Source organism: Lepisma saccharinum, chromosome 6, assembly GCF_977018435.1.
Source record: "Lepisma saccharinum chromosome 6, izLepSacc3.1, whole genome shotgun sequence".
In the NCBI taxonomy this organism is placed as follows: domain Eukaryota; kingdom Metazoa; phylum Arthropoda; class Insecta; order Zygentoma; family Lepismatidae; genus Lepisma; species Lepisma saccharinum.
The window spans coordinates 58,560,945-58,575,203 of NC_139234.1; the positions used below are offsets into that span (position 1 = coordinate 58,560,945).

Sequence of the window (14,259 nt, forward strand, 5' to 3'; positions counted from 1 at the left end):
TTTTTTAAAAAAATACAACACCCTATAGATGTCGGAGGAAATACCGAATACATGGCTTCTAAAAGACATTGGATGTGGTACACATCTGCCATAAATTGTTTAAATATATTTTTATGCTTAGCTATGGGACTTTAAAATTAAAATGAACTCATGTGCACTCTATAAGTATGATATATTCAATAATATGGTTTCTATATCCAGTTGGTGAGAGACGATTATTCCTGGTTGGGATGGCTGAAGATAGAGGAGAGGGGGGAATCCTCCTCACTCCCTTTAATATCACCCTGCATTAAAAATCAATAGATGTATCTTTGTTCGCAATTTTCATATTTCGAAATCCTGATATTCCGATTCGTTAAATTTTAAATGAGCTCATGAACAACGTCCAGAGCTTCATATTTTTCGGAATTGTTATCTGGTTAAAATCTGTTTTTAAAATGACCATAAATTCTAAGGAAAATAAAGAAATAAAAATTATTTATGCCAATTTTTAACTAAAAAAATAGGAAGTTCGTGTGCTGTTCTTCACATTATACCTATAGTAGTATACCTTTGAAGTAGTATATGCCTAGTATATATATGCGTGTGTGTGTATGTGTGTGTGTGTATATATATATATATAGGAGGCTGAATTTTTTACCCCTCCCCCCAAATGAGAAAGTGAGTAACGCTCCTTACACTCCATTTTTTTTCCCCAAACTGCAGGTTTTCGAATTTCTCAAATGACACGCTCGTCAATAAATTGTGTAAACGAATGAATCAACTTGATATCCGGTGAAAGTAGATTCCTAATTATGCCTATGATAACTAAAACGCGTAATTTTAGTTTCATTTGATTAGTTTATTTTACTTCGCATTTCTGTCCCTTTGGTTAATCGAGAAGATGAGAATGATTGATGATATTATGAAATTGATTGAAGGGACACTCAAAAATAACTCCCATGCCTAGGCCAGGATTCGAACCTAGCACCCCTGACGTCGTACTGTGCTAAGTTAACCACTCTGCCACGGAGGCCGTCACCTACATTTTCGTGTAGAGGCCAACAAAGGCACTTGACTAGGGCGGCAACTTTGTAGGACAAAGTTTCGACCGTTGATATACACTATTAATAAGAAAAATCATGATGATGATGATAAATACTTTTGAGATTATGTATTTGAAATCCATTTCGTAAAAGAATATGTTCATGACAACCATGTTTTCAATTGTTCCTTTATTTTCTTTTGTTTTACATTTCTTGCTAACTACACTTGGCCAGCGAAACGTTTTAAAAACCGGAAATAACTACGACGAAAAATATAAATTTGTCAAATCACATGAAAATACGTTTGGTGAATATATTAAATTCCAAAATCAATTAACACAGTATTAGAATTTTAGCTCATACCAAAGGTATTTCAAAATAATAACTTTGTGTTTAATGATTGCCCATTATTATTTTTAATGTTCAAATGCAGTGTCTTTTTCTGTACTTTTGTGTACAGTTAATAGTAATAAAAGTGCTAAATGATTTTTTTTAAAATTTTCTCGAAAATTACAAACTCTGATTAAGAAATTTCATTATCTCCATGTATGTTTCGTACTCATTTTTAACTGTTAAGCTGCCTTGAAATTTCGCTAAACACAAAATTGCACAATTATTTTGTTTGCTGTTCAAAATGAATACAAGCGGAAGGAAGGAAGTAAAAAATAATTACTACTATTGTTCTATTTTTAAAGATATATTTTTTCCTTGTAGACGAACTTACATCGGTCCAGAGTGAATTTAGTACCTCCATGGGATCTCCTGTTACTTTTTTAGCAGAACCCACAATATCTCAGAGAACTGAGCTAAACACGACAAACATCGTTGTCCTAGCTCAACTAAGAGGTAAGTTTGTTTCTCTGTCTCATGTCATAGAATTTGCGAATTGACTTAAGGCGAAGAGTGACAATTTTGCACCAGTTGTGCGTTAATTTCAATATCCTCGGAATGGCCACTACCACTTAAAAAGAAAGAAAGTATGAATTTCTCTTCATGTTGCAAGTGGAAACTGTTTTTTTTTTTATTAGGCTAGACACGATGTTTAAAAAATGTGATGAACAAGTATTTACAGAATCCCATGTATTCCTTATGGAGAATCAACTTCAACTTCAACTTACGGGAAATCAAATGAGAATCTCGACTTTTCCGACGGCCAAGAAATTCTTCAATGTGTCCTTTTTGACCTTATGTGTTTTTCTACGCCATTGGATGTTTGATATTCCTGATAGAACAAATAAAATATTGCTCCCATAAGCAACTAGGAAGCAGGTTGAGGTATTCGGTTGTTTTTTATCGCACGCTTTTGCTACTCGCACAATTAACGCATGTGTTGAACGCCGTCAAATTGAGCAGTTACAGCTACACTTCTTGAAATGTAACTCAGTTATGGTTACCATGAAATCACTTGCAGAGTTAATTTATTCTAGAAGAGTTACATCCCTAGGGCAGTGTTTCTCAATGGCCGGACCGTGGTTCGCCCCTGGCGTCAATTATACCAGCCCGCAAGAGGTTATCCTGAAGTTTGCGACTTGCAGCCCGAGCTGGCAACCACGTGGAAAGATTGTCTTTCGTTCGGATCTCCACTGCAATAACAGAAAATGTTCTCTTGACAGTGGTGGTGAGCTATCAAACTGGAGGGCGCGTTGTTCCAAGTTTGAGGTGGACGGACGAACACCACGCTCATTTTTTTTTTGCGCAGCAACTTTTAAGGGAGACACGTGTCGCTTAGGAACGAGCCAATCAGCAGCACCGTTTCACATTGTAGCTGCATAACAGGCAACACAAGCCTGCGTTCGATTGGTGAAATCCTTAAGCGACGCCTGTCACTCGTCGCTTCTGTGTGAATTCTCCCTAGTGACATTTTTCGGTGTCCGAAATGGAATATGCAAAAGATCAGCACTTACCAAATTAATTTGGTCAGAGGCAGTGACGTGCCCAAGTGGGGGTGGGGGTCATAACCCCTCCCCTTTGGCCCAGTATTTCTAACAGAAGAACCTCAAAGGTCGGAAAAAAATCGCAAAATTAGAGCTGACTACCAGAAAGAGTGTACAAAACCCCTCCCTTTCGAAAATCCTGAGCACGCCACTGGTCAGAGGAAACTAAAAGATTCCATTAGATCGAGTGGTTGTCAACAAAATATGTCAAGGGTACATATTAATTAACGTACTTAGAACATAAAGTTAAAAAATTAAGAAGGTAATTACGAGTAAATTCGTTGGAACAGATGTTAGTGTGGCTACCAGATATTCGGTTCAATACTGTTTAAAACTATAGAAATTTATGTGGTACATTCTTTACTGGTTGTCTGAAAATTTAATTGAGTTACAATTATTGTTACTTAAAAAAAATAACGGGCCATAAATAAGTCAAATGCTAGAAAAGATGGCAAAATATGTGACCAGCTACTAAGAAAAATAAGACGTAACCCCCACCCCTTACGAGGGCACGCCCCTGGTGATGGGATAATTTTAAACACCAGGTGGACTGATAATATTTTTATACGTCATATATTTCCTTCACTGAAGCCATACTTGTTTATTTCTACCGACTGCACTGTAGCACATCCGATCATATGCTCATGGGACGACCTTGTATACATACAGTTATTTATCCACACGTCTCAACCCCCCCCCCCAATTTTAACAAAGGCTCAGATTATGGTCATTCGCTGCTAAATGCATCCATACACTACCCGAAATCTGGACAAACTCCTATATACGTACATACACTTTATACTCGCGCGATTGAGGTGACATCCTTCATTTGATAAGGGATTTTTCCGATGTATGTTTCCATGATGTGATTAATCCCGTGCTGTTGTTCCGCCGTTGCAACTTACGTCTTGCAACATTTTAACATAGTGTATAAAACAAGACCGAGAAAACATGAGCGACAACTGGACAAACTTGAACCTCAAATTTGACTTTTGCTTTTGACATTTACTAGGTCTCTAACAAAAGTGAGTGCATCCTACAAATTATTTTCATCCTCCCGTTGTCCTGGTTCTTTTTACCAACGGTTCACAGTGGCGTACCCAGAGTATTGATGGTGTTCAACCCAGGGCTCGAAATAGAAATTTTCACGAAACTCAACGCTTTACCTTCATTAACATGGTGATGTCTTTCTTTCTTTTCTTCTTTTGTCTCTACAGCAACGAGAATAAATACTAGAGAAATGACTAGCTGTATTACAATTAATATTAAAATCTTTATATAATCATAAAATAATATCAAGTACATTGGACATGAGTCTTTTGAAATCTTCTTCCCTTTTTAAGACAGACGTAAATCGGGAATGGTTGTCAGCTTGCCCAACTGAGAGATTTTTTTAAAAAAAATATATGTACCAGTATATATCCTCGATATTTTGTGTTAACTTATTTAAAAAATCAATTTGTGCAAGAAATTTCCAAATTTTTTTTTTACGATCTTCAAAATGTCAACAATATAGCCTATCTGCTCTGCTTAGTATCAGAAATATAAAAAGCGAGCGGCAAGAACGATTTCATTAGGTTAATGAGGGATAAAAGACGAAAGTGCGAAAGAAAAACAATTACCATAAAAGAACCCAAATTCGTGAAACGATCTTGTGAATGACAATCGTATCCTCAACGCAATACAACCCAATTAACAATTAAAAAAGTGAAAACTATAACCACAAGGCACAAAAGTATGAAAGCAACTTAGACACTAGTTTACCCTGCTGACACCCTCGCACCAACAATGCATCTCCATGTAGAGGGGAAGCTTATTATGAGTGCTAAAGCTCTATACAGGGTGATTCCAAAGGTATAGTACAAACGAAAACGACAGATACCTCCCATGAAATAGAGACGAAAGTTCCCCTTCCACTTTGACGAGAGATGCCTCCGTGAGGAGCTAGACAACGCCGAAAACGTGTGAAAATGAACTTCACACCTCTGTACAGCCAGTACCAGTGAAGATAGAAAGGCGGAACAAATGAAGTCAAAAGGAACACCAAAGTCGCCCATCCGAAAAACACTAGGCAGCAGCTGCGCAACGCATGCGCATGGGGTTCCACAAAGGAAATAGGAGTGTCCCGCAAGACAAGTGAAGGGAAAGGGTAGCGATCGACAACGGTATTGACAAAAGAAGCAATGAAGCATGAAGTAACAATTGCACAGGGGGAAACAAACACATGCAGCGCGTGGGGAGTTCCCAAACACAGTGGGGAGACACCGCAGCAAGAACAAAGCACGGTTCAACAAAAGAGAAAGAGGACCGGACGGGGAATGGTACCTGTCAAGGAGACAACAAATGCGGGTCGAAGGATTCCCCGTAGCAGCACCGAGGGGATGTCACACAGAGGTCGTGCGCCAGCAGGACAAACACAGCAACTACGGGCACAGGAGGTTATTGCTAATGAAAGGTGCACATACAGATAGGACCACGTACCCCGTACTGACGTTGTAACAAACGTCGTGATGGGGCCCAATCAGCCTCTTAGAAATGAAGCCGGAGGCACATCGCTGGGTGGGAGCGGGCGAAAGGCTGCTGGAGTGTCGTACGGACCCCACCACTCCGTACGGTGGACGACACTAATGGACGAGGTCGGAATGTTTCCATCCCGATCACCAGGTCCACCGTTCCCAGAACTGACGCGGCTGCTTGCTTCCGAGCGCAACCCCAGCCGAACAACTCGAGTCCCTCCTCGGCCGCAGCCTTCCGCTCCGAAACCAAGCGTGGCCTCACACCACCGCAGCCGCACACTGCCGCGTGGGTGTGAGACCGGGCCGAGCAAGGCTGGACAGATAAACTGCGTGGGACAATCGTGTAATGAAGCTACGTGGGGGTATGCACGTCTGTTCAACTGCTGGGTTACCCCACATTGGTGTACACAAACACCACACGATCGTACGTAGTGCTCCCCGTCGGCTCGAGCAAGACGGACGAAGTATGTGTTGTGGGTGAATGGGGCAAGAATGAAGGACGCTACATGTGTTCCACGATGACAAGGCCCCAGAGTACATGGCCCCACCTGACGGCAGTGGTCAAGTAGTGAAGAGCACAGGCACGGGTGGCTCAGGAACGTCAGCTGATTGTACCACACCGCCATGCGGACGTGTGGGCTGATTGGAAGTGCAGCGTCAGGGAGCGGGTCAGTGAAAGAACCGGTGCGGTGGTGGTGTGCTTGACGTACGACAATTGAGTACGTTGTTTCGAAGCCGTTGTGACCAGTGTGTGTGTGTGTGTGTGCCACCTGTGCACTGCAGTACAGTATTCCATAATTGGCACTATCCTCACCGTACCATGGAACGCTACACATTTGTAGAACTGAGGGACATGCATTTTGTCTACGGCCTTGGCCGAGCAATGGCAATGGCAATGGCCGAGCAGCTGCACGCCTTTATCGCGGACGGTATCCGGAGAGGCGACATCCCGACAGCAGGTTGTTTTCGAACGTGCACCGTACCCTTGGTGAATCGGGTGTGTTACGTGCAGGCCATCATGTCGGTCACCCAAGACATGTGCGCACCGCGGCGGTCGAGGAGGACGTACTTGCTCTCGTGGACGACACACCGTCCACTAGCACCCGTAGCATTGCACGTGCAGTGGGAGTATCACAGTCGACAGTGTGGCGTGTCCTTCATGATGATCTGCTGTATCCCTATCATCCCCAGCGAGTCCACGCGTTGCAGGCTGGGGATTACCCACGACGTATGGAATTCTGTCAACGACTGTTGCAGTTTTGTACCGACGATCCCCGTTTTTTGCGCCATGTGCTTTTCACGGACGAGGCAACATTCACCCGTGAGGGCATCTTCAATTGCCGAAACAGCCATGTGTGGGATTATGAAAATCCACATGCAGCAGTCGAGGTGCACCATCAGACCCAGTTTGCAGTGAATATCTGGGCAGGTATCATCGATGAACAGATTATCGGTCCATACCTGCTGCCACCACGTTTAAATGGCCGCCTCTATCGCACATTTCTTGCATCAGTCCTTCCAGAGCTGCTAGAAGATGTACCCCTCAACGTGCGACATCGTATGTGGTTTCAATTGGATGGAGCGCCTGCACATTTTGATGGCACAGTGCGAACCCTTTTGCACCGTACCTAACCACAGCGCTGGATCGGCAGAGAGGGCCCCGTCCCCTGGCCCGCCCGTTCGCCTGACCTCACACCAATGGATTTCTTTTTGTGGGGCCATGTGAAAACACTCATCTACGAGACCCCGGTGCCTGACAAAGAAACATTGGTAGCGCGGATACTTGCAGCATCGGCCGAGGTGTGTACCATGCCAGGGATTTTTGATAGGGTTCGCCAGAATTTCCTGCGACGCTGCAATGCCTGCATTGAACGTGGTGGTCGTCAATTTGAGCAACTTTTGTAACAACGTCAGTCCGGGGTACGACTACGTAGTACGTACTATTCCTATCTGTAAGTGCACCTTTGTGTGGCAATAAACCTCCTGTGCCCGTAGTTGCTGTGTTTGTCCTGCTGGCGCACGACCTCTGTGTGACATCCCCTCGGTGCTGCTACGGGGAATCCCTCGTCCCGCATTTGTTGTCTCCTTGACAGGTACCATTTCCCGTCCGGTCCTCTTTCTCTTTTGTTGAACCGTGCTTTGTTCTTGCTGCGGTGTCTCCCCACTGTGTTTGAGAACTCCCCACGCGCTGCATGTGTTTGTTTCCCGCTGTGCAATTGTTACTTCATGCTTCATTGCTTCTTTTGTCCCTACCGTTGTCGATCGCTACTCTTTCCCTTCACTTGTCTTGCGGGACACTCCTATTTCCTTTGTGGAACCCCATGCGCATGCGTTGCGCAGCTGCCGCCTAGTGTTTTTCGGATGGGCGACTTTGGTGTTCCTTTTGACTTCGTTTGTTCCTTTTGACTTCGTTTGTTCCGCCTTTCTATCTTCACTGGTACTGGCTGTACAGAGGTGTGAAGTTCATTTTCACACGTTTTCGGCGTTGTCTAGCTCCTCACGGAGGCATCTCTCGTCAAAGTGGAAGGGGAACTTTCGTCTCTATTTCATGGGAGGTATCTGTGATTTTCGTTTGTACTATACTTTTAGAATCACCCTGTATATACATATACATATATACAGGGTGACTGGTAATTAGATGTATTCCCTGAAAGGGGTTAAAGTAGAGACAATTTGCAATAAATTTGACCATATGATACCCCGTCCGAAAATTAGTAGTTTTCGAGATAATCGAATTTCAATTATTTTTTTAAAAAATGACAATTTTCCACATAAAACGATGAATGGAGAAAAAACTGCTCATTGTATGGAACTTATTTCAGCGTTTTCTGATAACTAACAAATAAGTGGGTCGTTTTAAAATTAAGTTTTTCCCAAATAACAATCACATGTAAGTAACGGGTGGGTCTAAACTTACAAGTGATGATAAAAAAATGCACTCTTAGTTTACTTGGCAACGTATTAATAACAAAAATAGTATGACACGAAGCGTACAAATTACTTAAATTACTTCCTTGTGTCACCTGCTATTCAACAAGGTACAAATGTTGCTAACATTCACATTTGTGTACAAGAAATAATACTTTGTTCATCTTCATGTGAATGGAATCAATGAACAATACAATTAAAGAACATTATACTTCTTGCTCAAAGTGGGCACCTCCGTTACGAATGCAGGCACGCAGGTTTTTACGGACATTTGGTCTCTTAACTCGTGATGTGATGGTGTCCTTGATGTGTTGACCAGCTGTTAAGATCCTCTCCCTGAGCTCTTCTTGCGAGTTTACCTGTGTCTTGTCATGTGGCTCAAAATGTAAAAGTCGCAAGGCGTCAAATCGATCGGGGGATCGAGCTGGGCAGTCATCGTGCTGATAAATCATGTCACGTCTTGTAGATAGAGGCACATCCTCCAACAACATTGCCATCCAGTTCCTCAAAAAATGTTCATAAGTGATGCCATTTAAGATTTGGGGCAGGAAAAATGTCTCAATCAAATGATTGTTGATGACACCCATCCATACTTCTGCCTGGGCGTGCGACAGTTGCTGGATGAAAATTACCCAAAGAAATGGATTGGCCGAGGCGACCCGATTCCATGGCCGGCTCGATCCCCCGATTTCAAGCCTTGCGACTTTTACATTTGGAGCCACATGACAAGACACAGGTAAACTCGCAAGAAGAGCTCAGGGAGAGGATCTTAACAGCTGGTCAACACATCAAGGGCACCATCACATCACGAGTTAAGAGACCAAATGTCCGTAAAAACCTGCGTGCCTGCATTCGTAACGGAGGTGCCCTCTTTGAGCAAGAAGTATAATGTTCTTTAATTGTATTGTTCATTGATTCCATTCACATGAAGATGAACAAAGTATTATTTCTTGTACACAAATGTGAATGTTAGCAACATTTGTACCTTGTTGGATAGCAGGTGACACAAGGAAGTAATTTAAGTAATTTGTACGCTTCGTGTCATACCATTTTTGTTATTAATACGTTGCCAAGTAAACTAAGAGTGCATTTTTTATCATCACTTGTATGTTTAGACCCACCCGTTACTTACATGTGATTGTTATTTGGGTGAAACTTTTTTTTCTACAAATCACTTATTTGTTAGCTATCAGAAAACACTGAAACAAGTTCCATACAATGAGCAGTTTTTTCTCCATTCATCTTTTTATGTGGAAAATTGTCATTTTTTAAAAAAAACAATTGGAATTCGATTATCTCGAGAACTACTAATTTTCGGACGGGGTATCATATGGTCAAATTTATTGCAAATTGTCTCTACTTTAACCCCTTTCAGGGAATACATCTAATTACCAGTCACCAGTCACACTATTAAAGAGTATTAAGAACTTAGTTTACACTGAAAAGGAAAATGTAGTGAAATATCTAATATATTGTAACAGATGAGACGGAACGGAAAGGTTCTTGATATTCACGAATCCAGTGATTTATTCACCACCAGCCCCTAGAAAGGTAAAGTTCCCCGTGTATATAACATCCTGCCATGAAGGCACATTTTGGGGATGTGGGGGTAGGGCTCCACACATTCTCGATCTCTGTTATTTTGGAGGTGATGTCATCAGCACCACGCTCCGGCCGCCTTTAACCCCCATCTCCTAGGGATGCTCCCAGCTACATACTGATTTGAGGCTAAACACCCCCTACCACCATATCTTTCACAAAGACCCAATTTATGGTCAGTCTGGCTCGACCATTACAGCCCTCTAAATTTAGACTTACACCCCCAAATGGAAATTTCTGCATAAACCCCTACACAAACAGGAACACCGTTTCTGTTGGTTGATTTGGTGTGTTAAGTCCACTGTATGCAACGTAAGGCTAATCGGGACTGGACCTTCAGTTTATTGATTGATTGATTTGGTGTTTTAAATCCACTTTATGCACAGTAAGGATAATCGGGACTCTGCGGTTTAATGAGGGATCCGAGTTCCGAACCACTATGTGCTTCCATCAGATATCGAACTCGGGACTCCTTGATTACAAGGTGACGACGCTACCTACCACTGCGCCACGGGGGAGTCATTCTAATATATGAAATATATTATATTATGTACACTATGACGCAAGTTATAAACAGCAGGTAAAAGTGTGGATAAGGGTGTTTCATTTAGGTGTATGGAGTGATCGACACCATACTCCTGTCAATTCCGTTTCGTTCGTGCCGACCTGAGACGTCCGTGGTGGAGTGGTTAGCAATAAGCGCTACAACGCCAAGGATCCAGGGTTCTTTGTGAGTAACCTTTCATCATACCATCACTCACTCTCATTGTCGCAATTATCCAAAAATAGCGGAAAAGCGACGCTAAATGACAAAAGTTTATGAGAAAAATCAACACGCTACGAAGCCAGAGGCCGAAATGGAAAGCAGGGAGGGCACCATTGAGCATGGGCAATGTGGGCAAACGCCCCCGGTCGTCCTCTTATCACCACTTTATTAATGTTACTGTCCCCCTATAAAATATCCCCCCGGCTCCATCTCAATCATTGTTTTTCAGGCACCGTCACTGATGTAAAGAAATAAAAATGTACAATCATTGCTTAGCTAATCGTCGAACCTGTTGTTTTTTTTAATGTATTTCAAGAAGGACACTAAAATATGTGAGTGAAAAAGGCATGAAGGAGAAAAATGTTCCACTTGTGGAGCTGTTACATGAGCTCTGGGGAATCCCCCCATCTAAACATTTCCATCTTTCTCCAACCCGTTATCCTACGCAAGCCTCAACCAAGCCGGAATATCGGCAACATTGCAAAAGTAATGACAGCCTATAGGTATCCTCAGTAACACGAAGTTATCGGGGAAGAACCCAGGGGAAAAGCCCTGAAAGGGAAGAATACTTATATTATCGGTAAGCGACACAAATAGCTGGAGATTTCCAGGAAATATTACTCATACGTTTTACAGCGACGGCCAAATACAGTATACGCCTCAGTGATACAGTACACACATGCCTAACAAGTTGGCTGTATTGGCTGACCCACTCATGTTATTTTCGTAAACAAGAAGGTGGTTCTTCTTATGTGTCTCGTAAATTAATACGTAAAAAAGAAAACAAAGTGGTGATAAGGTGTCTGACGCAGTGGTGTGTTTGTTTACAGTTTTGTGGAGTGTGATCGGTGCCTATTAATTCACTGTTGTGGAAATGTTCGATCTAGTTCCAGGTATTGTGTGTTTATTATTTAATCCTGTAAAGTGATTTTCGTAACATTTCCGAGATGGATAACACATTCGATTTATAATCAATAATTCAGGTGTTCTGTCCATATCGAATTACTTTTTTAATTCAGCAATTTAATTTTTTTATACGTTCTTAGGCTAGTACACATGGCTCAAGTTAAAACAAATAGTACTAATGGTACAATATTTTTTTTTTTTTTTGCTTCCTCGTCCATAAACATGGATTGCACTCGGCTACAACTTCTTTCAGCAGCAATTTCGAAAGGCCCAAGTTCCGATTACTTAATTCAGAGAAAATCACGAGACACGCATTTTATTTACATGGTTCGATTTCTACGCATGTCTGTTAGCACATACTTCAGAGACTTAATGATTACTTATAGTGTGTTTTGTTTAAAATGATTTTCCATTCCACATACCACTGTTATGATTATTTGCGGGCAGCCATTCCTTTAATGTCAGGTTTAGGATTGTTACCATTGCTAAAAACATCTATAAATGCTTTCATTGGTAGGTTAGGTGGGTTAGATTTAAGGCTTTTGGCATTCACATTTAAATAATGTCCCTAAATGTTTCCAACACCTGGTCACATACTATCGGCTGTCAACCCCAACACCCCCTTCAAACTTTAAATATAATTTACTGAGACAATGGTAATGTCTCTTTTTTAAATAAGGTAACAGTATGGTATAGGGAAAACACATTTCACTCGTTCATTTAGTCATTTTTTACATTCGTACTTACCTGTTATGCATTGCAATACATTGTTTAAGGTGGGATTTCGCTTTTTTCACGAAAATAGCTTCAATTTTCCACATATCGAGTAATTATTGTTCATTCCTCTCGCACACAATATGGCGGAGAAATCTTGGTAACACTTTACGATACAAGAGACGGATTTCTTCAAATTTACAGGAGAAAGTACTTACGCAAATCATTTTCTGTAGCGTTGTTGATGTTCGGGAATGTAGTTTTGATCCATTTTAATGCGAATGCATGTGGTTTTCTACGAAAATCTATTTCCAACGCGCTATTGCTGCTGCTACAAGCCGATGTCCGTATATGCTAAATTGAACGAGAGGAGTGCTAATGGAACCTAACCTAACAGGCCTAACCTAACCTAGTAGGTATACCTCGTCCCCGTGATGGTTTGTGGGGCTATCATGAATTTTTGGGCTAACGTCAATGGTTTTTGGGGCTACCCGTGGATGGTTTGTGGGAAATAACGAACAACAGTAAGTACTCGTTAATGTAAGAAATAGGCATTATTTTCGTTAGAAATTCATTATTTCACCTAAAGAAATGTTCCGCAATGCAAAATAGTATGTTAGCAATGTAAAGAATTGCGAAATAAATCATTGATAGGTGTCTCCGGTATAGTAAAGTAGTACCGAAATCTTGACTAGCATTGTGGATGATCAGTGGCTTTCCAGTGTTGCAACCTTCTTCAATGAAAAATTACTATTTTCGTGTTACTCATTTTGTATTTTTTTCTGGGTTCGAAAACCCCACGAACCATGCACGTGTAGCCCCACAGACCATTCACGGATAGCCCCACAAACCATTCTAACAGCCCCACGAACCATGCATGGATAGCCCCACAAACCAATCATAAATACACAAACCATTCATGGCAAAAATCTGATATCCCCTGGACACCTATAACTTCTTCGTGTTGTCAATTTTTGACATTTGTACTTACCTAACTGCTTCATGGAACATTCTTTAAGGTGTATTCACGTTTTTTGTCCCAGAATCTGTGGGAAATTTAAACTAAAAAATCATTTTTGTTTGAAATTTTTGAGTCCAAATTTCCCACCGATTCCGGGCTCCGCCCCTGGGGTAATTGACCTACCGCCGCTAACGCAGCCCTGCCTTCGCTCCGGCTCCCCGGCTTTATCTATAGAGTCCCTGTTAAAGGCATGTTAGAAATTGGCCGGTGTCACCTGCCCCCAAATGAGTCCCACACTTTTATATTTGAAGAAATCCCTTACATTACACATAACACCTGCCAGATGTTAGACAATGCTACAGGAACTTATTACCGTAAGTAGTTTCTTCTGTAAAAATGAAGTAATCTGAATTTCAGATTAGTACCCCATTCATAAATAGCCCCACGAACCATGCACGTGTAGCCCCACACACCATTCACGGATAGCCCCACGAACCATGCACGGATAGCCCCACAAGCCATTCATAAATAGCCCCACGCACCATGCATGCAAGGTTAGGCAAACATAGTTAAAATTGTCATGTTCTGGCAAAACAATGACTAGTTTGGATCAAACGAAATGGAGGCAAAAGCTTTTGTGCATCAGAGAGACATTAATGTCGAAAAATACATGATTTACTTGCCAAATAAGTTGGACAAAGGGAGAAAACACTTCCACGAGGTTTCAAAAGTATACAGACTCAGTTCCGTAAGTAGTTTCTCCTGTAAATTTGAAGGAATGTGTTTTCCCTATATCATATGTTACTGTAAATAATACGTAGTGAAGCTTGTAACTGTGATAATTGGTTTCATCAAGCTTTCATCTTTTACTCCTATAAAACGTACGAAAAATCATTAAACCATAAATTCA

General features: G+C 41.6%; 1 protein-coding gene across 4 annotated transcripts in view; it reads left to right on the top strand.

Annotated features, from left to right (window-relative positions):
* Window positions 1-14,259, top strand: part of LOC145988803 (nuclear factor NF-kappa-B p105 subunit-like) — a 200,691-nt gene that overhangs the window by 111,854 nt on the left and 74,578 nt on the right. For 2 of the 4 annotated variants that reach the window (XM_083123997.1, XM_083123998.1), the window contains exon 5: window positions 1,740-1,871. In XM_083123997.1, the coding sequence (XP_082980123.1) occupies window positions 1,740-1,871 (132 nt within the window). The other 2 variants (XM_083124000.1, XM_083123999.1) reach the window with 2 other exon arrangements.